The sequence below is a fragment of the Stegostoma tigrinum genome, chromosome 4 (assembly GCF_030684315.1).
Source record: "Stegostoma tigrinum isolate sSteTig4 chromosome 4, sSteTig4.hap1, whole genome shotgun sequence".
Taxonomy (NCBI): domain Eukaryota; kingdom Metazoa; phylum Chordata; class Chondrichthyes; order Orectolobiformes; family Stegostomatidae; genus Stegostoma; species Stegostoma tigrinum.
Genome location: NC_081357.1, coordinates 3019246 through 3044959, shown reverse-complemented (window position 1 = coordinate 3044959; position 25714 = coordinate 3019246). Strand labels below are relative to the sequence as shown.

Below are 25714 nucleotides of genomic sequence, written 5' to 3'. Positions count from 1 at the left end.
TGGTTTTGAAATCCCCATTGGGAACATTATTCCTGTATCTAACATGTCTAGACACAAAACATTAAACATAGAACAGTACAACACAGGATTCGGCCCTTTGGCCCATTATGTACAGCTGCAACATGATTTGCCAATTTTTATGCCCCAACAAATGAACCCTGTGTAATAAAATGTGAGGTTGGATGAACACAGCAGGCCAAGCAGCATGCTGCTTGGCCTGCTGTGTTCATCCAGCCTCACATTTTATTATCTTGGAATTCTCCAGCATCTGCAGTTCCCATTATCTCTGATACTAAATGAACCCTGTGTGCCTTTTTTACCACCTTATCCACTTGTGTTGCAACTATCAGGGAGCTATAGACTTGCACCCCAAGATCTCCCTCTATATCAATGCTCTTAAGGGTCCTGCCATTTACCATGTACTTTCCTGTTGCATTTGACCTCCTAAAATGCATCACCTCACATTTGTTCAGATTAAACTCCATCTGCTATTTCTCCGCTCAACTTTCCAACTGATGTATATCCTTTTGCATCCTTTGACAACATTCCTCACTATCCACAATGCAACCAGATTCACCATCTTACAAACCAGACCACCTATATTTTCATCTAATTCATTAAGGATCTCACCCACTTCCTCTGGCTCCATACATAAATTCCCTGTTTGTCTTTGAGTGGATCTACCCTTCCTTTGCTACCCTCTTGCTCATGATATACATATAAAATGCTTTGGGATTCTCCTTAATCCTACTTGCCAAGGACATTTCATGGCCTCTTTGAGCTTTCCTAATTCTTTGTTTTTAGTCCTTTTAGAATTTTATAGGTTTCTGTGAGAACCCCCTCATCCTTCCAAATTCCAGCTACAACAGTCCTAACCAACTCAACTTCTCCTCATATGACTGTGCTGCCATCCCAGAAATCAATTTGGTAAACCTTTGCTGTACTCCCTTCATAGCAAGAACAACCTTCCTTAGGTAGTGAGCCCAAAACTGCAAACAGTATTCCAAATGTGGCCTCACCAGCACCCTGCAAAACTGCAGCAAGACATCCATTGTTCCTAGACTCATATTTCTCGCTATGAAGGTCAATATGCAGTTTGCCTTCCATACTGCCTGCTGCACCTGCATGCTTACTTTCAGTAATTGTTGCACAAGGACAGCATTGAACAATTCCCTCACTTAAATAACAGCCATTCAAATAATAATCTGGGCTGTGATAATGGGAACTGCAGATGCTGGAGAATCCAAGATAATAAAGTGTGAAGCTGGATGAACACCGCAGGCCAAGCAGCATCTCAGCAGCACAAAAGTTGACGTTCCCAGCCTAGACCCTTCATCAGAGAGGGGGATGGGGTGAGGGTTCTGGAATAAATAGGGAGAGAGGGGGAGGCGGATCGAAGATGGAGAGAAAAGAAGATAGGTGGAGAGGAGAGTATAGGTGGGGAGGTAGGGAGGGGATAGGTCAGTCCAGGGAAGTTGGACAGGTCAAGGAGGCGGGATGAGGTTAGTAGGTAGGAAATGGAGGTGTGGCTTGTGTTGGAGGAAGGGATGGGTGAGAGGAAGAACAGGTTAGGGAGGCAGAGACAGGCTGGGCTGGTTTTGGGATGCAGTGAGGGGACGGGAAGAGCTGGGCTGGTTGTGTGGTGCAGTGGGGGGAGGGGACGAACTGGGCTGGTTTTTGGATGTGGTGGGGGAAGGGGAGATTTTGAAGCTGGTGAAGTCCACATTGATACCATTGGGCTGCAGGGTTCCCAAGCGGAATATGAGTTGCTGTTCCTGCAACCTTCGGGTGGCATCATTGTGGCACTGCAGGAGGCCCATGATGAACATGTCATCTAAAGAATGGGAGGGGGAGTGGAAATGGTTTGCGACTGGGAGGTGCAGTTGTTTATTGCGAACCGAGCTCTGGGCTCCTATTTTTGCTACCAAAATGGATAACATTACACTTAACCACATTATTCTGACTTATATTGCATCTGCCAGCGCCACCATATTGACAATATATTTCCATGTCAGGATAGTATGTGAATTTAAGGGGAGCTTTGGATAGGGCTAGTCCTGCTCCCATATTTCCATGACCTTCTAAATGGTAGAGCTTTTGGGTTGGAAGAAGTTGTGTAAGAGGCCTTGATGAGTTACTTTAGCACATCTTGTTGATGGTACCCACTGCTGCAATTGTGCATCAGTGATGAAGGGCTTGAATGTTTAAGATGGTGGATGTGGTCCCAGTTAAGTGGAATCTCAGCCCATTCACCACACCAACTTTATTTACCACTCTTACTGCACTTATGCACACTGACAGTCCACCATAACCAGGATAAGTACACTGCAAATTAACTTACAGTGTGGGGATCACATTGTGTAAATCTTTCCAGTACAACCTGATTATAGTAACAACCAAACCTTCTCCAAGGTCTAACTTGGTTTTATACCTACTTAGCACTGGCCTGACTCAATGCCACACCTCATACCCTGCCCAACTTCACTTCCTGTTCAACTCTCTGTCTTAGTTTTGAACTGTTCATTAGGACTGCCAGCAACAACTCACGAACTACAGGAAATCCTTTGCTATTTCCAGTGCCATGTTCTAAATGCAGAAGAGAACCTAGTATTTTCCTTCACTTGTGTTATTTACCAATATCACACCCAAACCGTCTTGCCTCCAGGATCATCTCTCAATTTTGTCATGCCTGCACACTGGAAAGAAGCGCATTATCCCTGGAGTCATCACCAAAGTTAAAGATTTCACAAAGTTCCCTAATTTACCTGACATTTAGATCCAAGTTGATAGAAAGATTGAGTTTAATCTGAGTAAGTGTAAGGTGCTGCACGTTGGAAAATCAAATACTAGGAAAAATATATACCTAATGGCAGGACTCTGAACAGCATTGACGTACAGAGGGATCTTGGCGTTCAAGTCCTAGCTCCCTAAAAGTGGCCACACAAGTAGATAGGGTGGTAAAGAAAGCATATGGCATGCTTGCCTTTATTGGTCACGGAATTGAGTACAAGAGTCAGGATGTCATGTTGCAGCTTTATAAGACTTTGGTAAGGCCACACTTGGAGTATTATGTTCAGTTCTGGACACCACATTACAGGAGGGATGTGGAGGCTTTGGAAAGGGTGCAGAAGAGGTTTACCAGGATGCTGCCAGGATTAGAGGGTATGAGCTACAGGGAAAGGTTAGAAAATTTGGTTTTCTTTGGAGTGGCAGAGGCTGAGGAAAGACGTGATCGAATTCTATAAAATTATGAGATGCATAGACAGGGTTGACGGTCAGAGTCTTTTTTCCCAGAGTTGAAATGTCTAAAAACTAGGGGCATGCATTTAAGGTGAGAGGGGGAGAATTCAAAGGAGATGTGAAGCGCTAGTTTTTTTACGCAGAGTGTGGTAAGAATCAAGAATACATTGCCAGGGGGTGGTGGTGGAGACAGAGAAGGGTATTTCGGAGACTTTTAGAGAAGCACATGAAAATGCAAGGAATGGAAGGAATTACACCAAGGGTAAGTAGAAGGGATTAGTTTAATTTGGTTTCATGTTCAGCACAACAGGTGGGCTGAAGGGCCAATGTTCTATGTTCGATATAAAGCATGGACCAGGTTTCTGCACGGAATAAGAATTACTATTTATCATAAGGAATTAGATTCTAAACATAGTTAAACAGTTGTAAACCATTGTTATACAACATTACTGATCAAAAATCTAATCGTCTTCTCCACCCACCCTTATCTACACACACAATGATTGACAGACAAAATAAAATAGAACAAAAGGGGTTAATAGGCAGAGAAGACAAATCGGAAAGACAATCAGTGGACTTTGTTTCCAGATTCTGTCTTTGACGTTATCCTTATCATCCTTCTGGGCAGCATGTTGCTTTAGTCATCTTTCTCCAGATGTTTCCGAGGGTTTGCAGGAGACACAGGTGGCTGGTACCCCGACGAATGGTCTTTGACTTAATGCTTAAAAATCACAGCATACAATAATTGTTATAGGAAAGATAAATTAGTTTTCTTCAGGTTTATAATGCATTTTACCACAGAGAGCTATTGGTCGCTGACTTTTTAAGTATATCCAAGGCCAAACAGACATATTTCTAATCTTTCAAGGAATCAAGGCGGATAAGACAGGAAAATGCATTTGAAAATTATTAGATCAGCCATGATTTCATTGAAATATAGAACAGATTTAGTCAGCTGAATGGCCTATTAATGCTCCCATGTCTATGGCCAGTGGATATCAGAAAATGAAGGCTGAGTAGGGACCCTGTGAGGTGAGAATAGGAGTGGGGTTTGATTGTGGAAATAGATATAGCAACATGGGTGTGATATTTTCAAGAGGTAGTAGGCAGTGCTGCCATTCCTGATTTGAGAGGACAGAACTGTGGTAACGAAGGACTTGTCCAAATCTGGGACAAGCTTCTATCATCTGTCAGCAAGTTCCAAATTAAGAGCAATTAGAGAAGGGGAGCTGAGTCAACCCAATTTTATGACTCTTTACAGATAACCTACGTCAGTTTCCAGGCACAGATCGGGTATAACAGAACTCAATGTATCAGCTTCAATGTTTAGTTTGTAAATTGGGTCATCTTTGCTCCAATCTAGACAGTGGATCAGATGCATCTCTCTGTAGAAAGAGCACAGTACTTATTTGGATGGTTTGTGGCTTTGACTGATTGTCCAACTGAATTTATTTCGGATCCATTAAAGATAATGTAGTGATAGTAATGATGACAGCCAAGTGAATCTTGTACTAGCACTTCCCAGATTTGGACAAATCCTTCAGTACAACCTGGTCCAATCAGGGAGCCCTGGCTGACAGATATAAACAGGATTAGATTAGATTCCCTACAGTGTGGAAACAGGCTCTTCGGTCTAACAAGTTCACACCGCCCCTTGGAGCATCCCACCCAGACCCATTCCCCCATAACCCCCACACCCCTGAACACTACAGGCAATTTAGCATAGCCAATCAACCTAGCCTGCATATCTTTGGACTGTGGGAGGAAACCGGAGCACCCGGAGGAAACCCACGCAGACATAAAACCCATGCAGACATGGGGAGAACGTGCAAACTCCGCACAGACAGTTAGCTAAGGCTGGAATCGAACCTGGGTCCCTGGCACTGTGAGACTGCAGTGCTAACCACTGAGCCACCATGCCGCCCTAAAGTGCCTGAGGCCCTGTTCACTCTAGGAGCCAGCTCTGAGGCAGCTGGATCAGTGTCAAGTGCAGTGTATGTGTAAATAAAGGGTGACTTGGTGATAGGATATTGACCTCTGTGGAGTTATTTTCGATAATCAGTGGATTTTTCTAAGTTCTGATGAGATAGTGAGAATGACTTCAGTCTTATTGATGTAATATGCCTGTGTGATTCTTTTAAAGTTATGGATCAAAATACAGGAAACCTGTAAAATCTACTTTGTCCCCCACCTCAGAAGATTTGCTGTTTCACATACAAAGCATAATTGGAACACTGGAATATACTGTTGGTAAGAAGAAAATCATGAACAAATATAGCTTAAATAAAGTTAATTCACAGAATACTCACACATACGTAGCTTTATAAGGAGCAGTACTGAATACAAAAGCAAGGAATTTATGATAATTAATGCTATGATAATTCTTATAAAGTTATGAGAAACCATCACAAGCTACTGCTTGGGTCACAACTGCATGATACAGTGGCTTGGTAGTAAAGTCCCTAAACTGGTAATCCAGGGGCCCAGGCTAATGTTTCAGAGATAGTAGGAACTGCTGATGCTGGAGAATCTGATATGATAAGGTGTAGAGCTGGATGAACACAGCAGGCCAAGCAGCATCAGGGGAGCAGGAAAGCTGATGTTTTGGATCTAGACAAGGCTAATGTTCTGGGTTTGAATTTCAGAATTGTAGTTGGTGTATTTTAATTTAAAGTCATTTAATGAATTTGGAATTAAAAGCTAGTTTTATTAATGATGACTATGAAACTTGCGATGATTGCTTTTACAAACCCTATATTAAAGGAAACCAATTTTCTGTCCTGAGTTGGTCTGGCCTACATGTGACTACAGACCCATAGCAACTGATTCTTAGCTGCCTTCTGAAATTTTCAGGTCAAAGATAATAGGGGTGGGCAACAAATGCCAGGCTTGTCAGTGTTGCCCACAACCTCACAATGGAATAAATTTTTAAAAAGCAAACAATTCTGGGCACCAGGCGTAAGGAACGACTCCAGGGCCTTGGAGAAGATATAGAGGAGATAAACCTGTGAAGAGAAACTTCAATTATGTGGACAGATTGCAGAAGTTGGAGATGTTTTCTTTCAAGCAGTGGAAGTTAAGGGAAGATCTAATTAAGGTATTTAAAAAATCAGTGGTGCATCAAGAAGGGAGAAACTGCATCATTTCTCAAATAGTTTAGTAACTAGAAATCATGGATTTATGCTGAACTGGCTTTTGGGAGGAGAGAATGTACTGAATGAAGATTATCTTCCCCACACAGTTGTTATGATCTGAAGCATATTTCCTCAAAGAATTAGATTTCATAGGAATTTAGAAAGGGAATTGGACACTGCAATGACTCCTACTGAGAAGATAGTGTGTGCGTGTGTGTATATCTGCCCGGGCTTGCAGCTGGCGATTGAAGACTTGTGTGAGGAGAAAGGCGATGACCTTCTCGTGGAACCACAAGTCAGCAGGAATCTCCTGAAAGAAAAGTCAACAAAGGCATTTATCCTTCTTATACATTAGATATGATTTGAATAGATTTGTGAAGTGAAAACAGTTCATCAGGGGATCATTTTGTTTGATTATCTGAATAACGCATTGTGTGCAAAATCCAACCAATCCAATTTGTATCTTTGTAATCTTAGGCAAGCTAGTTGCCTTCATTGATGAGCCTCGCTTATCCATGTTTAACTCATATTCTGCGTACGAACTGAAACTTTCTGAGAGTGAACTGGAGACAAAGAAGCCTAAGAAGAAGAAGCTGTTGCTCAACCCTGATGTACTGTTTGGGCAAGATCTACACTACCAGAACCAAGTAAGATTGTGTCTTCCTCTATATCTGGCCATTTTCTGAGTGATTTTTGTGAGATTATTTCATGCTATTTGGGTTATGGGAGGGTAATATGTCAGGTGGGTGGGGCATGTTGGGTTTATGGGATGGTGGGATTAGAGATTGATGGGTAAGGAATGGGGTCAGGTCAGGGTTGTCAGTGATTCAGGAGCTGGTTGTGAGTCAGGGGTTCATTTTAATAGTTACTAAGGAGTTAGACTTTTTACTTTTCCGGAATAACTTTTAAGTTTAAGTGAGTTGGAATTTTCAGAAGTCTCTGACTTTTTCAGAGGTTCAGATGCAGGGGAAGTTAAACGTATGTCCTTCTATGTTAGAGTGTATCAAAACAAAGGAGAGTATTAAAAATGGCATGGTCAATTCCCTCATGTTTCAATATACTCTAAGTAGAAGGACAATAGTTTAACTGGGACAAAGTTACAGTACTATAACAAGCAAAACAAAGACAAGCATGAGAATTCCTGGAGGATAACAAAGTGTGGAGCTGGATGAACACAGCAGGCCAAGCAGCATCTCAGGAGCACAAATGCTGATGTTTCGGGCCTAGACCCTTCAGAGAGCTCAGGGTCTCGGCCCGAAACGTCAGCTTTTGTGCTCCTGAGATGCTGCTCAGCCTGCTGTGCTCATCCAGCCGCACACTTTGTTATCTTGGATTCTCCAGCATCTGCAGTTCCCATTATCTCTGATCAGATTTCCTGGAGGCCTGGTTTTCTACCACCAGTGCGATAAGCAAAGGTGTTGAAATAGACCCCATCTGCATACCACTATGGTACAAAACTGGAAACAAGACTACCCACCGTGACAGGCCAGACCATACAAATTCATAGCAGGACAGAATAAAAGTGCTTCAACGGAGGCTGCATCGTACTGAAGACGTCACCTGGAAGGGAGATGAAGCTATTTGCACAAAAACCAGTCAGATCAGTGAACCAACCAACAGCTTCAACCACAGCCGGAGCTGCAGATCTTTGTTAAAACATTAAAGATGTTAGATATATATTTCTTAGAGAAAGAAGGAAACAAAGGGTATGAGGCGAAAGTGAGAATGGGATATTGAGTTGGACGATCAGCTATAATCATAAATTTTTAAATAACTCAGGCCAGTATTCTATCATTAAGGCACCCTTTACACATAAACAGAATCTCAGGCATGCTGCTTACATCTGCCAGCCAGGGCTCCCTGATTGGATGATGTTAGAACATAGAACAGTACAGCACAGAACAGGCCCTTCAGCCCACAATGTTGTGCTGACCATTGATCCTCATGTATGCACCCTCAAAATTCTGTGACCATATGCATGTCCAGCAGTCTCTTAAATGACCCCAATGACCTTGCTTCCGCAACTGCTGCTAGCAACGCATTCCATGCTCTCACAACTCTCTGTGTAAAGAACGCGCCTCTGACATCCCCTCTATACTTTCCACCAACCAGCTTAAAACTATGACCCCTCGTGCTAGCCATTTCTACCCTGGGAAATAGTGTCTGGCTATCAACTCTATCTATGCCTCTCATTATCTTGTATACCTCAATTAGGTCCCCTCTCCTCCTCCTTTTCTCCAATGAAAAGAGACCGAGCTCAGTCAACCTCTCTTCATAAGATAAGCCCTCCAGTCCAGGCAGCATCCTGGTAAACCTCCTCTGAACCCTCTCCAAAGCATCCACATCTTTCCTATAATAGGGTGACCAGAACTGGACGCAGTATTCCAAGTGCAGTCTAACCAAAGTTTTATAGAGCTGCAACAAGATCTCACGACTCTTAAACGCAATCCCCCGTTAATGAAAGCCAAAACACCATATGCTTTCTTAACAACCCTGTCCACTTGGGTGGCCATTTTAAGGGATCTATGTATCTGCACACCAAGATCCCTCTGTTCCTCCACACTGCCAAGAATCCTATCCTTAATCCTGTACTCAGCTTTCAAATTCGACCTTCAAAAATGCATCACCTCGCATTTATCCAGGTTGAACTCTATCTGCCACCTCTCAGCCCATCTCTGCATCCTGTCAATGTCCCGCTGCAGCCTACAACAGTCCTCTATACTGTCAACGGCACCTCCGACCTTTGTGTCGTCTGCAAACTTGCTGACCCATCCTTCAATCCCCTCATCCAAGTCATTAATAAAAATTACAAACAGTAGAGGCCCAAGGACAGAGCCCTTTGGAACCCCACTCACCACTGACTTCCAGGCAGAATATTTTCCTTCTACTACCACTCGCTGTCTTCTGTTGGCCACCCAATTCTGTATCCAAGCAGCTAAGTTCCCCTGTATCCCATTCCTCCTGACCTTCTGAATGAGCCTACCATGGGGAACCTTATCAAATGCTTTACTGAAGTCCACATACACCACATCCACAGCTTGACCCTCATCAACTTTTCTAGTCACATCCTCAAAAAACTCGATAAGGTTTGTGAGGCATGACCTACCCCTCACAAAGCCGTGTTGACTGTATTTGATCAAGCCATGCTCTTCCAGATGCTCATAAATCCTATCCCTCAGAATCCTTTCTAACACCTTGCAGACGACAGACGTGAGACTTACTGGTCTGTAATTGCCGGGGATTTCCCTATTTCCTTTCTTGAAGAGATGAATTACATTTGCCTCTCTCCAGTCCTCAGGTACGACTCCAGTGGAGAACGAGGATGCAAAGATCTTTGCAAGCGGCGAAGCAATTGCATTTCTCGCTTCCCAAAGCAGCCGAGGACAAATCTGGTCCGGGCCTGGTGACTTGTCAATCTTAATGTTTGACAAAATTTTCAGCACATCAGCTTCCTCTATCTCTATCCATTCCCGCATGCACACCTGCTCTTCAAAGGTTTCATTCACTACAAAGTTCATTTCTTTCGTAAAGACAGAAGCAAAAAACTCAATTAGGCCTTCCCCTACCTCAGACTCCACACAAGTTCCCTATGCTATCCCTGATCGGCCCTACTCTTTCTTTGACCATTCTCTTATTCCTCACATAAGTGTAAAATGCCTTTGTGTTTACCCTGATTCCTTCTGCCAAGCCTTTCTCGTGCCCCCTCCTGGCTCTCCTCAGACCATTTTTGAGCTCCTTCCTTGCCTGCATGTAATCCTCTCTAGCTGAACTTGACCCTAGCTTCCTCCACCTTAGGTAAGCTACCTTCTTCCTTTTCACAAGAAGCTCCACCGCTCTCGTCATCCAAGGTTCCTTTATCTTACCCCTTCTTGCCTATCTCTGAGGGACATATTTCCTCATCACTCGCAACAACTGTTCCTTAAACAGTCTCCACCTGTCTATAGTTCCCTTACCATGGAACAATTGCTCCCAGTCCATGCTTCCTAACTCATGTCTAATCGCGTCATAGTTTCCTCTTCCCCAATTAAATATCCTCCCATTTTGCCTAATCCTCTCCTTCTCTATAGCTATGTAGAATGTGAGGCAGTTATGGTCACTATCACCAAAATGCTCTCCCACCACAAGATCTGATACCTGCCCTGGCTCATTTCCGAGCACCAAGTCTAGAATGGCCTCTCCCCTCGTCGGCCTGCCAACGTACTGTGTTAGGAAACCCTCCTGAACACACCTTACAAAATCAGCTCCATTCAAATCTTCTGCTCGAAGGTGGTTCCAATCAATATTAGGAAAGTTAAAGTCACCCATTACAACAACCCTACTGCGTCCACACTTTTCCAAAATCTGTCGACCTATGCTTTCTTCAATCTCCCTGCTGCTATTGGGGGGCCTGTAGTAAACCCCTAACGAGGTGACTGCTCCCTTGCTGTTCCTAATTTCCACCCATACTGACTCAGTAGGCAGATCTTCCTCGACAATGGAAGCTTCTGTAGCTGTGATACCCTCTCAATTAGAGGTTACCAGCCTCAATTAGAGAACTCATATTCTGAGATCCACCTGGCTCACCCATTGCAATCAGTTCAAATATTAACATAACAAGGCCCTGATCTTGATAGAGAGAAATAACATGTACATGCACGGTGCCTGTTTAAACGCAATAAATTAGGTGGCAGCATTTACAACAGAAGTTGCTGGAAAAGCTCAGCATGTCTGGCATTATCTGTGAATTAAAAATCAGAGTGGATGTTTTGGGTCCAATTACCTTTTCTCAGAATAGTTGGTCACCAGACCTGAAGCTTTAACTTTGTTTCTTTCCTTCACAGATATTGCCAGACCAGCTGCGCTTTTCCAGCAACTTCTGTATTTGTTCCTGAGTTACAGCATCCGCAGTCCTTTTGGTTTTTATTTAGGTGACAGCATTTATTGGTTCAAAGCCCTGACTAATCAAAGCCCACCTGCCTGGTTTAAAATTTAAACAAAGCCTGCTTCTTAATTGTCAATCATGATTGCTTTAAACAATGCTCATTTTTTTGTCACAAAATAACTATTCCATCTTTCTCTCTCTCTCTCTCTCTCTGTCTCATTTTCTTGCTTTCTTTTCTCATGTCTTTCTCTTTCTGTCACGCATGCAAGCTGTTATTTATCACTGACTTATTTGTCCTTGAATTCTAGCTTGTTGAATTGCACAACTTGATCAATGAGGCCATGGTGCATGTAAGACAGTACAGTCAAAGCTTTGAACGTTTCTGTATCATTGTGGAGCAAGCTATGGAGTTGGACTTTGAGTCTTCTGTGAAGCAGCATGACTGGACCCCACAGAAATTCAGGATCATGTTGCAAGTGTACTATGAGCACATAATGGACATGAAGAATATGACCGTGGAGAGACGTGTGCGCATGATGAAGGTGCTGAGCCGACAGTTCCAGGCAGACTGTATGCCCTATTCAGAAGCTGTGCTCAAAACAGTGCAAATCCATATGATTAATTATGCTCACAAGAAGAATCTTGGGCTGATGGCAGTGAGTATCTATTTATTTATCTTTCTGCTGTGCTGGATCTCTATAGCTCTTCTTCCAGGTAAACTAGGGAGGAACTGGGAGGCAGGGAATACTTCATAATGGAGTGGAAAGGAGAAGGGTACATGGCCTGCTGCCTTCATGATGCCTCCAAGTTTACTTTAGGGCAGAAGCAGTGAGAATGACCTTCTAGCCTGGGGATCAATTGAACCCATTAAGTGACCACTTAGGAGCCATTTAGGAATCTCATTCTTCCATCAGCAGGCTGGAGGGGTCATACCATGCGTGTACAGTACCAGGTGAATGGCTGTGGCCTGGTGTGCGTGGGAGAAGGCTCATAACACAAGCTGTTATGCTTCCCCTAAGCTATAACGTGCTGTGGATAAGGGGGAATAATGGATGTTCTATTCTTAAATTTCCAGAAGGAATTTCATAAAGTGCCCTATCAAAGGTTATTATGGAAAATAGGAGGCTCATGGTGATCTATGAGGTAGCATATTAGCATGGACAGTAGGCTGGTTGTTTAACAGGAAGCAGTTTGTAGGCATAAATTAGCCTTTTATGTAACTTTTCTGCCATTTCCTAGTTCCCTATTATTATTCCCTCAGCCCCATTCTCCAAGGAGCCCTGCTAAATTTGTCATCTCTCTTGCTTTTTATATATCGCTGCCCACTTTAGACAATAGACAATAGGTGCTGGAGTAGGTCGTTCGGCCCTTCGAGCCAGTGCCACCATTCATTATGATCATGGCTGATCATCCACAAGCAGTATCCTGTTCCTGCCTTATCCCCATAACCGTTGATTCCACTATCTTTAAGAGCTCTATCTATCTCTTTCTTGAAAGTATCCAGAGAGTTGGCCTCCAGTACCTTCTGGGGCAGAGCATTCCATATATCCACCACTCTCTACGTGAAGAAGTTTTTGCTCAACTTTGATATTACTTGCAAGTTTACACTCAGCTTAATGTGCAGGTCAGCCCCAAGTATCTAAATCCTCTAATAAAAACCAAAAGTACTGCGGATGCTGTAAATCAGAAGCAAAAACAAAGTTTCAGAAGAATTCACCATGTCAGATAACAAGGTGTAGAGTTGAGTGAACACAGCAGGGCAAGCAGCATCAGAGGAGCAGGGAGGCTGACTTTTTGGGCCTAGACCATTTTTTCTGAAGGAGGGTCGAGGCCCGAAAAGTCAGCTTTCCTGCTCCTCTGATGCTGCTTGGCCTGCTGTGTTCACCCAACGCTACACCTTGTTATCTTAGATTCTCCAGCATCGGCAGTTCCTACTATCTCTTCTCTATCCCCTATTCCCAATTCCTTCACTTCCGCCGCATCTGCTCCCAGGGTGAGGCATTCCACTCCCGCACATCCCAGATGTCCTCGTTCTTCAAGGGCAGCAACTTCCCCCCCCCCACAGTGGTCGAGAACGCTCTTGACCGTGTCTCCCACATCTCCTGCACCTCATCCCTCACCCCCTGCCCACGCAATAACCGTCAAAAGAGAATCCCCCTAGTCCTCACATACCACCCCACCAACCTCCGGATACAACGCATCATCCTCCGACACTTCTGCCATCTACAGTCCGAGCCCACCACCAAAGACATTTTTCCCACCCCACCCTTGTCTGCCTTCTGTAGAGACCACTCTCTCCGCGACTCCCTTGTCTGCTCCACACTCCCCTCCAACCCCAACACACCCGGCACTTTCCCCTGCAACCGCAGGAAGTGCTACACCTGCCCCCACACCTCCTCCCTCACCCCCATCCCAGGCCCCAAGATGACTTTCCATTATCAAGCAGATGTTCACCTGCACATCCGCCATTGTGGTATACTTTATCCACTGTTCCCGTTGTGGCTTCCTCTACATTGGGGAAACCAAGCGGAGGCTTGTGGACCGCTTTGCAGAACACCTACGCTCGGTTTGTAGTAAACAACTACACCTCCCAGTCGCGAACCATTTCAGCTCCTCCTCCCATTCCTGAGACGCATGTCACCCTGGGCCTCCTGCAGTGCCACAATGATGCCACCCGTAGATTGCAGTAACAGCAACTCATATTCTGCTTGGGAACCCTGCAGTCCAGTGGTATCAATGTGGATTTCACCAGCTTCAAAATCTCCCCTCCCCCCCACTGCATCCCAAAACCAGCCCAGCTCATCCCCGCCTGCCTAACCTGTTCTTCCTCTCATCTATTCCCTCCTCCCACCTCATGCTGCACCTCCATTTCCTACCTACTAACCTCATCCCGCCCCCTTGACCTGTCCGTCCTCCCTGGACTGACCTATCCTCTCCCTACCTTCCCACCCATACTGTCCACTCCACCTATCTTCTCCTCTATCCATCTTCAGTCTGCCTCCCCCCTCTCCCTATTTATTTCAAAATCCACTCCCCATCCTCCTTTTCTGATGAAGGGTCTAGGCCCGAAACGTCAGCTTTTGTGCTGCTAAGATGCTGCTTGGCCAGCTGTGTTCATCCAGCTTCACACTTTGTTATCTTGGATTCTCCAGCATCTGCAGTTCCCATTATCTATGACGATGTCATATGAGTTGCTTTGACTAAACAAACAAAGACAAAGAAAACAAAGAAACCTACAGCACAGGAACAGGCCCTTCAGCCCTCCAAGCCTGCACCGATCAAGATCCTCTGACTAAACTGTCATCTATTTTCTAACGGTCTGTGTCCATTTGCTTCCTGCCCATCCATGCACCTGTCCAAAAATATCTTAAAAGACGCTAACGTGTCTGCGTCTACCGCCTCCACTGGCAACGCGTTTCAGACACCCACGACCCTCTGTGTAAAGAACTTTCCACGCATAGCTCCCTTAAACTTTCCTCCTCTCACTTTGAACTCATGACCCCTAGAAATTGAATCCCCCACTCTGGGAAAAAGCTTTTTGCTATCCACCCTGTCTATACCCCTCATGATTTTGTAGACCTCAATCAGGTCTCCCCTCAATATCCATATTTCTAATGAAAATAATCCTAATCTATTCAACCTCTCTTCATAGCTAGCACCCTCCATACCAGGTAACATCCTGGTGAACCTCCTCTGCACCCTCTCCAAAGCATCCACATCCTTTTGGTAATGTGGCAACGAGAACTACACACAGTACTCCAAATGTGGCCGAACCAAAGCTCTGTACAACTGCAACATGGCCTGCCAACTCTGGTACTCAATACCCCGCCCAATGAAGGAAAGCATGCCATATGCCTTCTTGACCACCCTATTGACCTGCGTTGTCACCTTCAGGGAACAATGGACCTGAACACCCAGATCTCTCTGTTCATCAATTTTCCCTAGGACTTTTCCATTTACTGTATAGTTCGCCCTTGAATTTGATCTTCCAAAATGCATAACCTCGCAATTGCCCGGATTGAAATCCATCTGCCATTTATCTGCCCAACTCTCCAGTCTATCTCTATTCTGCTGACTAAAATCAATAAGGAGGGTCAGTAGGAGTGAATCTGCCCAAGACATTTCAATGGTTCCAGGGAGTGTGACCACAGCCTGGACTATGCTGACAGAGAAGAAAATTTTGCCATATGTGCATTCTCCACAGAGCCTTACTGTTAATCATTGCCAGAAATTGTTTGATAAATCTAAGTCTCAATTATTCTGAAATGCAGCCTTTTACCAATAAAGCTCTGCTGTGGTTGTTTAACAATGTCACATTGTATAAGGTGGTGTTGGAAAGATTCTTCTGTCTGCTGGTTATAAGATACCATGCTGGCATACATTTCCAAAACTGATAAATTTGTTAAGTTCACATAATTCATAAAGAAGTCATCAAAAGAAACACCTTAAGACATTCTCGCCATGAGGAGTAAGTGATTTTTTTTAGATTCACTAATGCAATGTGGGTGTTGCTGGCTGGGCTAGCATTTGTTGTACATTCCTAGTTGCCCTGGAGAAGGTCGTTGGGAGCTATGTGTTCAATGTATACTCATAATACCATTAGGGAGGGAGTTTTCATTCATTTCTTTAGGCTTTGTAGCTATTAGGCCACACTAGTTCCAGGCAACAGGAGTCCTTCTCTAAAGGACATTAGCAAATTAAACAATCATCAATGGTTTCATTGTTATTGTCAGAAATCATACAACACCAGGTTATTTGAAATCACAAGTTTTTGGAACACTGCTCCTTCATCAAATGGAGTCTGATGAAGACGCAACGTCTGAAAGCTTGTGATTTCAAATAAACTTGTTGGACTATAATCTGGTATTGTGTGACTCCTGACTTTGGCCACCCCAATCCAACACTGGCACTTCCCACATTGTGGTATTCATAGCCATCATTAAATTTTAAATTCCAGATTTTTATTGAATCCTGCTGTGGTGGAATTCACACTCGTGGTCCCTGGATTACTTGTCCAGCAACCATAACACGAGGCCATCACTTTGCCTATATTGCTGCATTGTTAACAACAAGCTAGAAAGTGACTGGATTGACATTGTTAAAACATTTGCTTTATTTAAAGATCATTGCAGATGCTATCGAAAGACTCGATAAGGAACCAGATACTATTGACTTATTTGGGGAACACCTGATATTCTTGTCTCGCATTGGGGCAGATATGCCCATGTTGGAGAGAGAGTTTGCAGCTGTGACTCAGTTTTATGCCATTGCCAAAGAATTTAATGTCCCTGTCCCTCCTGAGGAACTGGCTTTCTACCAAATCTTGATCCCCAGTTTCCAGAACCTAAAATCCAGTGTGCTGTTCTCTGAGGCCATGAAAGACAAGAACATTGTCAAGTTCCAAGCTAACCTGGAGGATGACATCAATAACCTTTACTATGAACTGCTACAAGTGAAATATAAGGTAACTCAACAGGGAACTTTGGGGCTGTGTGTTTTGGTCAATGATACTTTAACATTTGTAGTTTTAATTTGAAAAGCTGATTGTTGGAGAAGCTGAATGCAAAAGCTATTAAAAAACAATAAACCAGTTCAGAGCTACTGATGATGAAGGCAGATAAAATATGCCCAATAGTATGAATTCAGGAGACAGCGTTGCGAGAAACAGATTCATTAAGTTGTAGGTGGCAGTCGTTAACAGCTCAATGAGCAGTTGTATAGATGGTCATGGTTCAAACAAGCTGTGTGGAATAAGGAAATGGCAGAGGGGTTAAACAGATGTTTTGCATCAATCCTTACAATGGAAGGTACTTTGACCGTCCCATTAATGCTAAAGGATATAGGGGAGGAATTTAAGTACCTGGGTAAGTTGGGTAGAATTTCCCCATTCTGGTGGTGAACAATGGTGAGAAAGGTTGGAAAATAAAGAGAGAATGGAAAAAAAATCAGAATCTTGATCAAGAAACATTTGCGTTTTCCCCTCAGACCTTAATTGGCAACTTAAGAAATCGCACCATTGAGAGGTGACTACCTTATTTGCAAAATTTCCATCTCATCAAAGCCCCAACTCACCCTATTTATGCTCCACTTCCATTTCTTCTCTCCTTCCCTGGGAAACTGGATGACACAAATTCCCAACTTGTAAATCAGAGCGGTTGCAGCTCGCTGATCGTTTGTCCTGGCCATCATACAAATGTTTTCTTAAAACAATATCATTGCATGTTTCATGGCGATCTTAATTCTTGGCCATGCAAGTCGGCAGCAGCAAGCCACCAGCTTCATCACATCATGGACGAATTCACATACTACATCAGGCTTCAACACTTCGGAGCTTAGGAGCACATCTGATTTTTGTGGTTCTTTCACGTTGCTTTTCGTGCAGGGATAGACATGTATCTGATACATCTACACCAGATACATCTTATACCTCCTAGCCTGTTTTCTTGGGGCTTACTCACTTTATACTTACTTGGAGGCTACCAGTTTCTGTTGATGTCACAATGCTTTCTTAGTGCATTCACTGACTACAGCTCTCTCTTACTGGCTATCAGCCTCTGTGTGGGTCACATTACATTCATAGTGCATAGGGTCTTTACTACTCAGATACAGACTGCCTTCTGTGGCTTGCATCTTTTTTATCACAGAGCAAGAAGCAGATATCTCATTATGGTGAGGAACACTGAACAGACAAGGAGTGTGTGTTCGTCCAGCTCTACACCTTGTTATCTCAGACAAGGGGTGGGAATGTTTCTGTGTGGTACCATGCTTTGTTATCATCACAACTGCCAACATATGCCAGCAGCTTGTGTGGCAATCTGCTCCTTAGACAGTACCTTTCACACCCATGGCCATTACCATCTAGAAGGACAACAGTGAACAACACCATCTATGGGTTCCTCTCCATGCCACTCACCAACCTGACTTGGAGACAGATCACCATTCCTTAATGTTGCTGGATCAAAATCCTGGAATTCCCTCCATCATGGCATTGCGGGAGTATGTACACCAATGAACTAAAATAGCTCAAGCAACAGTTCACCTTCTTGAGTGGAATTAGGAATGGACAACAAATGCTGGCCTAACTAGTAAAACTCACATCCTGTCAATAAATGAAAAAAGAAATGGCATGTGCTTTGAGAACATGAGAACCCATAAATGTTAAAAAAGCAGAAGTCCTTAGTGGGAGAAATGGGGGACTGTGACCAGCCAGGAGGTTCCTTCACAGTTAGTCAACAGGCTTGTCCAATTCTAGTCCAGGGCTTTGGTTACATTTAGTCAGGTGCTTCATCCTTCCACAGTGAATGGTGGCCCTTTGAATGTGAATAAGCAGGGAGAAGATTGTCGCACTTATCCTTTTGGAATGCAGAAGATCATTGACCTTCTTGTTTTGCTGGGTGGCCTGCTTCAAACAGTGCACAGTGCTGACCCAGGCTGGAATTTGGATCAGCTTGGTTCAGACTGTCATTGTGGCTTCCTGTGGTGGTATGCAGGATAAACCCCTGCTTCTGCTCCACCAGCCCTTCTACTAGTGCTTCCACATTCCTGCGTAAAGTGGGGAGTGAACTTTCTGTTTCTCTGGGCCATGTCTTTGGTGATAGCGGTCAAGCACCATAGTGTCAGTGTATGTTCCTGGTTTGAAGTGCTTGAAGTGGTTGGCCCTAGAGATGTGAGTACTGGGAAGATATCCCAAAACTGTAGCATTCTAAAATCTGTTTCTGTTTAAGTTTTAGAATCACAGAATTGTTATGGTGCAAAGGACGCTCATTCAGCTCATTATGTCTGTACTCTTCTCTCCAAATGAGCATTGTGACCAAGTGCTGCCCTTGTGCCCTTTCCCAATATCTCTCGTTTCCATTTAAATAATCATCCAGTGTCTCTTCAATGCCTCAATTGACGCTGCCTCCATTATGAGGAAACATTAGAGTGGAGTAGGCAATTCAGCCCTTCGAGCTGCTTCACCATTCAATATGACTCTGATGAATCATCCAAATCAGTGTTCCCACTTTCTTCCAGTGCTCTTTGATCCCTTTGACCCAAGAACTACATAGGTCCCCTTCGTGAAAACATTTAACGTTTTGTCTTAACCACTTTCTGCGTCAGAGAATTCCTTAGGCGCATGACTCTCTGGGTGAAGATATCTTGCCTCATCTCAATATTCTTAAATTGTGATCTCTGGTTCTGCACTCCCGTGTTATGAGGAACATCTTTCCTGTGATTACTTGTATAGACTTATTATAATGTTGCATTTCTGAGATTCACCCTTATTTTTCAAAACATCAGTCAGTATAAGCCTGAACCGTAAGTGATATTGTATATAATTTATAATGGATTGCAACATTTTCCTCCCTACCGACATTGGTCTAACCTATCTATAATTCCCTGTTTTCTCTCTGTCATTTTTTAAATAGTGAGGTTACATTAACTACCCTCCAATTCATAGGTACTGTTCCAGAGAGTATAGAATCTCAGAAGATGACCATTAATGCATCCAAGTAAAAACTCTCAGACAGATTATATCAGGCCCTGGGGATCTATTGGTCTTTAATCCCGTCAATTTCCCCAATACCATTTCCCTACTAGTACATACTTACTGTGTTTGTCTTAACTAATCTTTATCTCCTCATGTACAAATTTTTACATGCTGTTTGCATGTTATTGCAAGCCTATTCTCATAATCTCTTACCCCTCTTTATCAATCCCATTGCCCACCTTTGCTGAAATCTAAACAGCTTCCGATCCTCAGGTCTGTTGATTTTATTGGACAATGTGTATGTCCTTTCCTTAGATGAATTAGTTGCTCAAATAGACATAAACAGATGACTTGGTTAGATTATGGAGATGTAGATGTGGCGCGACCACAGATTGGAACTGGATAACCAGGATATTCAGTACTTGGGAAGTATAGACAGAAAGAATCTAATACCATCCCAAACTTGCATTGTTAGCCATGGCTGGGCTACCTTTACCTTTCCCATTTTAGAATCATAGAATGCCTACAGCATATAAACAGGCCATTAGGGCCAATAAGTCCAGACCGATTCCTATAGTGCATTCAACATACCAATTCATCCATCCCTGGATATGATGGGTTATTTAGCATGGCTAATCCATCTAACCTGCACATCTTTGGACTGTGGGAGGAAACTGGAGCACCCAGAAGAAATCCACGCAGACACAGGGAGAATGTGCAAACTCCGCAGGCAGTTGCGTGAGGGTGGGATTAAACCCAGGTCCCTGAGTCACCATGTTGTTTTTGTGCCAGACAGGAAAAACAATAGTTGCAGCTCTTCCATGCATTCTCTAAATGTTTGCCTTTGCCTATCCACTGTCATCCCGTTAACTAACATTCCCAAATTTATCAAAGCCAGTTCATTGTCAATCTTTAAAATTTAGATTCAGGACCCTAGTCTCAGAGTCAATTGCATCACTCTCCAGCTTAATGAGGAATTTTATCATATTATGGATACTCTTCTTCAAGGTGCCTTGCACAGCTGAATTGCCAATTATTCCTTTCTTGTGAAAAATGCCCAGCCAAAGATGTCTTGTTCTCTAGGTGGTTCCTCAATGCATTCAGCCAGATAACCATAATGTACTCTCTCCAGGGTTTCCTCTCTGTGATATTGTTACTTATTTGATTTGCCTAATCTAGATGCAGGTTAAAGTTATCCATTAATACAGCTGTATCTTTATTGCTATCAACTTTAATTTCCTGTTTGCTGTATTCCCCAACATTGCCACAACAGTTTTGGGGTCTGGATAAAATCCTCACTATTGTTTTCTGCCTCTTGGTATTTCGAAGCTCAACGCATGTAGATTCCACTTCACTGGAGCTAATATCCTTCATCACTATTGCTTTAATATCTTCTTTTCCTTTTTGTCTATTCTTGCAAAGTACTGAAGACTCCTGGATATTCAATTCCCATCCCACCCTGCAGTTATGTCTCTGTAATCGAAACTCTGTCATACCTGGTTATTTCCAATCGCATGTCTATTTTGTCCAGTTTATTACAAATGGTTTGTGTGGTAAGACAAGGCCTTTTAACATTCTTAGTCTCATTCTGATTATATCAAACTGTGGTTCTGTTTAATTCTTGCTCCTGAATTCTCTGCCTCTTATTTCTCATTCAGTCTTTTTTGTTTAGCTCCAGGTCCAGATAGTGCATTCCAGGCACAAAACCATTTTTCTTTTGCATTCTTCCCGGAAATGTGGACAATCTCACATTTTTTCACATCATGTTACATCTGCCACTTTTTTGTACACTCACTTAAGCTATTTTTTATCACACACTTTGACTCTTCACAATTTGTTTTTTTGACTTATGTTTGCATCATTAGCTAAAACGATATTCATCCAAGTCACAACTATTTATTGTAAATATTTTGGACACAGCATTGATCTCTGTGAGACACTACTAGTTAGTTTGCCTGCTTGAAAAATAACCCTCAATGCCACATACAGTTTAAGTCTGCTTTCTTGGAATGAAAGTCTCTTGCCTTCTATCTGATAAGTGGATCTTTTGTCCATGCTTGGATGTTTATTTTAAAAATGCTAAATAAATGCAAGATGTTGTAGGTGATGAAATTTGAAGCTGAGTTAACTATAAGCTATTTAACTAGTGGGGTGCCACAGAAATCAGTGCTGGAACCCCAGCTATTCATAATTTATGTTCATGATTTGGATGAGGGAACAAAATGTAACATCTCAAAATTTGCAGCTGACACCAAGTTGGGTGGGAGGGTCAATTGTGACAAGGATGAAGAGATCCTACAGCATGATCTCAAAGTTGGGTGAGTAGGCACATCAATGGCAGATGCAGTATAATTTGGATAAATGTGAGGTTTATTCACTTTGGAAGCAAAAACAAGAAGGAAAATTACTGCCTGAATGTCCATCTGTAAATTAGGAGAGGGAAGTGTGCAGCAAGATCTGGGTGTCCTTGAGCACTAGTTGCTGAAAGTAAGCATGCAGGGACAGCAGGCTGTAAAGAAGGCAAATGGTATGTTGGCCTTCATTGTGGGAGGTTGAGTACACGAGCTGGGATGATTTACTGCAGTTATACAGGGCCTTGGTGAGACCACACCTGGAATATCGTGTACCGGTTTGATCTCCTTTTCTGAGGAAGGATGCTCTTGCTCTCGAGGGAGTGCAGCGAATGTTTACCAGGCTGATTCTGGGGATAACAGGACTGATGTATGAGGAGAGTTTGACTAGGTTGGGATTGTTTTTTCTGGAGTTCAGATGAATGAGGGCAGATCACATAGGAACTTGTAACATTCTAACAGGACTGGACAGGGTAGGTGCAGGGAGGATGTTCCCGATGGTGGGTGTGTCTAGAACCAGGGGTCACAGTATGAGGATTCGGGATAGACCATTTAGGATGGAGATGAGGGGACATTTCTTCACCCAGAGAGTGGTGAGCCTGTGGAATTCACTACAACAGGAAGCAGTTGATGCAGAACATTCAATGTATTCAAGAGGTGACTAGATATAGCACTTACAGCGAATGGGATCAAAGGTTATGGGGAGAAAGCAGGATTAGGCTATTGTATTGGATGATCAGCCACAATAATGAAGAATGGCAGAGCAGGCTTGAAGGGCTGAATGCCCTCTTCCTGCTCCTATCTTCTATGTTTCCACGTTTCTATGTTTCTATGTTTTGATTTGTTGTGATTTTTCAGGTAAGAAATCCCACACTCCTCCAGTTAGGGACATCTCCACAAAAAGCTCTAGAAGACATTAATGCCTTGATGGCTGAAATCTCAACAATAGCCAATAAGACACAAAGCTACAGCAACTATCAAGAACGTTTCTGCACCACAGGCGACACAGAGGCCTCTGTTGCCAACAGTATTCACACCTGTGGAGGCAAGAGCACTCAGGCACTGAATACACTGCTGTCTGAGGTTGAGTATGAGTTAATGTTGAGGAAACTCCTGTGGGAGTCGCAGGGTGAATGGGAGAAGTTGTACATGCGTTGGACTGATACCTTGTTTAATGAACTGAATGTGGACACAATTCAAAAGGATGTCAACAGGTTCACACAGACAATATACATGTTGGAAAAAGGTTGGTGTTTCATGATCTGTCTGTTCAGACACATTTGCTTTATGTTTCCTGGGTGTTAAAGAATATGAGACAAGAAGATTAGTAGTCTGTCAGTGGGCTGATCCATATTGCTACTCTGTTAATGGTGCATGACTCCCTGGGGTGACCATTATCTCATCCAAATGACTGTTCTTCATCCATGAGCCTTCACTGAGTATTGTCTTGCTGTTGGCCACAGAGGCCTTTCCAGTACAGTTGAAGCCAATGACATGCCAGCAGATGTCTGTGGCGCCTAGTGAGCTACAGGTCCCTAGATAGTTCAGTTTCCTACCCTTGCCCCAGAAACAGGGGCTGAAATAATTTCTCACATTCATACAGGCAACCCTGGTTCACACAGCTCAGACCAGGAGTCAGAATATGAGCATCCTTCTTTATATTTCTCAGGATCACAGGAGAGTTAATAACTTATATCCTGATTAAACCTTTCTTAAACATGCCATATTAATTTAGCTGGATTCAGCAGAAAGATGGACTGCAGCATTTCAAGAAGGCAGCTCACCACCATCTTCTCAACAGTACCTAGGGACAAGTAATAAATACCTGGCCAGACAGTGACACCCACATCCCTCAATTTTTAAAAAATTCATTCATAGGATGAGGGTGTCGCTGGCTGGGCAGCATTTATTGCCCATCCCTAATTGCCCAAAGGGCAGTTAAGAGTCAACCACATTGCAGTGGATTTTGAGTCATATGTAGGCCAGACCAGGTAAGGATGGCAGTTTCCTTACCTAAAGGATGGCAGTTTCCTTCCCACAGTCGGCGCTACATCGAGGGCCGAAGGGCCTGCTCTGCTCAGTATTGTTCTATGTTCTATGTTAGCGAGTTTTGAGAAGATTTGTAGCTCAGGTTGAGGTTCTGGATGTGAGTTTGCTCGCTGAGCTAGAAGGTTCGTTTTCAGACGTTTCATCACCATGCTTGGTAACATCATCAGTGAGCCTCCAACAAAGCGCTGGTGTCACGTCCCGCTTTCTATTTATCTATTTAGGTTTCCTTGGGTTGGTGATGTCATCTCCTGCGTTGGTGACGTCATTTCCTGTTCTTTTTCTCAGGGGATGGTAGATTGGCTCCAAATCAATGTTTGTTGATGGAGTTCCGGTTGGAATGCCATGCTTCTAGGAATTCTCGTGCGTGTCTCTGTTTGGCTTGTCCTAGGATGGATGTGTTGTTCCAATCAAAGTGGTGTCCTTCCTCATCTGTATGTAAGGATACTAGTGATAGTGGGTCATAGTGACAACATACGGACAACGCATCCATCCTAGGACAAGCCAAACAGAGACACGCACGAGAATTCCTGGAAGCATGGCATTCCAACTGGAACTCCATCAACAAACACATTGCTTTGGAGCCAATCTACCACCCTCTGAGAAAAAGAACAGGAAATGACATCACCAACACAGGAAATGACATCACCAACCCAAAGAAACCTAAACAGATAAATAGAAAGCGGGACATAACACCAGCGCTTTGTTGGAGGCTCACTGATGAAGTTACCTAGAATGGTGACGAAATGTCTGAATGTGCTCTGTGTTCTGTGTTCTGTACCAGGGTCCCCAGAACATTAGAGATACCAGGAACTGCAGATGCTGCAGAATCCGAGATAACAAGGTATAGAGCTGGATGAACACAGCAGGCCAAGCAGCATCATAGGAGCAGGAAAGCTATCTGGGTCTCTCGATTAACAATCCAGTGACAATACCACTAGATCATCACCTCCCCAATAAATAGAAAAAGAAATTAAATCATGGTAGAAGGCTCATGTTTGGCAAAAGGACAAGTAAAGGATTAAAGGGCAAAAAAGGCAAAATAATGATGCAGAAGTATTAGAAGCAAAATAGATGAGTTAATATCACAAATACCGATGAGCAGTTCTGATTGTATAGCCATGACAGAGACGGGGGTACAAAAAAATTAAATCTGGGAACTAAATATTCAGGGGGAGAAACAAAAACAGAAGTTGCTGGAAAAGCTCAGCAGATCTGGCAGTATCTGTGAAGAAAAATCAGAGTTAATGTTCCAGGACCGGCGGCCCCACTCTCACCGCCGTCACTGTCTCACCGACCCCGCTCTCACCGCCGTCACTGTCTCTCCGACCCCGCTCTCACCGCCGTCACTGTCTCACCGACCCCGCTCTCACCGCCGTCACAGTCTCTCCGACCCCGCTGTCACCGCCGTCACAGTCTCTCCGACCCCGCTGTCACCGCCGTCACAGTCTCACCGAGCGCGCTCTCACCACCGTCACTGTCTCACCGACACTGCTCTCACCGCCGTCACTGTCTCACCGACCCCGCTGTCACGCCATCACAGTCTCTCCGACCCCGCTGTCACCGCCATCACTGTCTCACCAACCCGGCTGTCACGCCATCATTGTCTCAC

The 25714-nt window shown here is 43.6% G+C and overlaps 1 protein-coding gene across 1 annotated transcript in view; it reads left to right on the top strand.

Annotated features, from left to right (window-relative positions):
• LOC125452334 (dynein axonemal heavy chain 6-like) overlaps positions 1–25714 on the top strand; it is a 920763-nt gene that overhangs the window by 176346 nt on the left and 718703 nt on the right. The window contains exons 15-19 of the mRNA XM_059645527.1: positions 5384–5490; positions 6852–7021; positions 11544–11891; positions 16358–16699; positions 22915–23302. Of these exons, the coding sequence (XP_059501510.1) occupies positions 5384–5490; positions 6852–7021; positions 11544–11891; positions 16358–16699; positions 22915–23302 (1355 nt within the window). The remainder of the gene's footprint in view (positions 1–5383; positions 5491–6851; positions 7022–11543; positions 11892–16357; positions 16700–22914; positions 23303–25714) is intronic.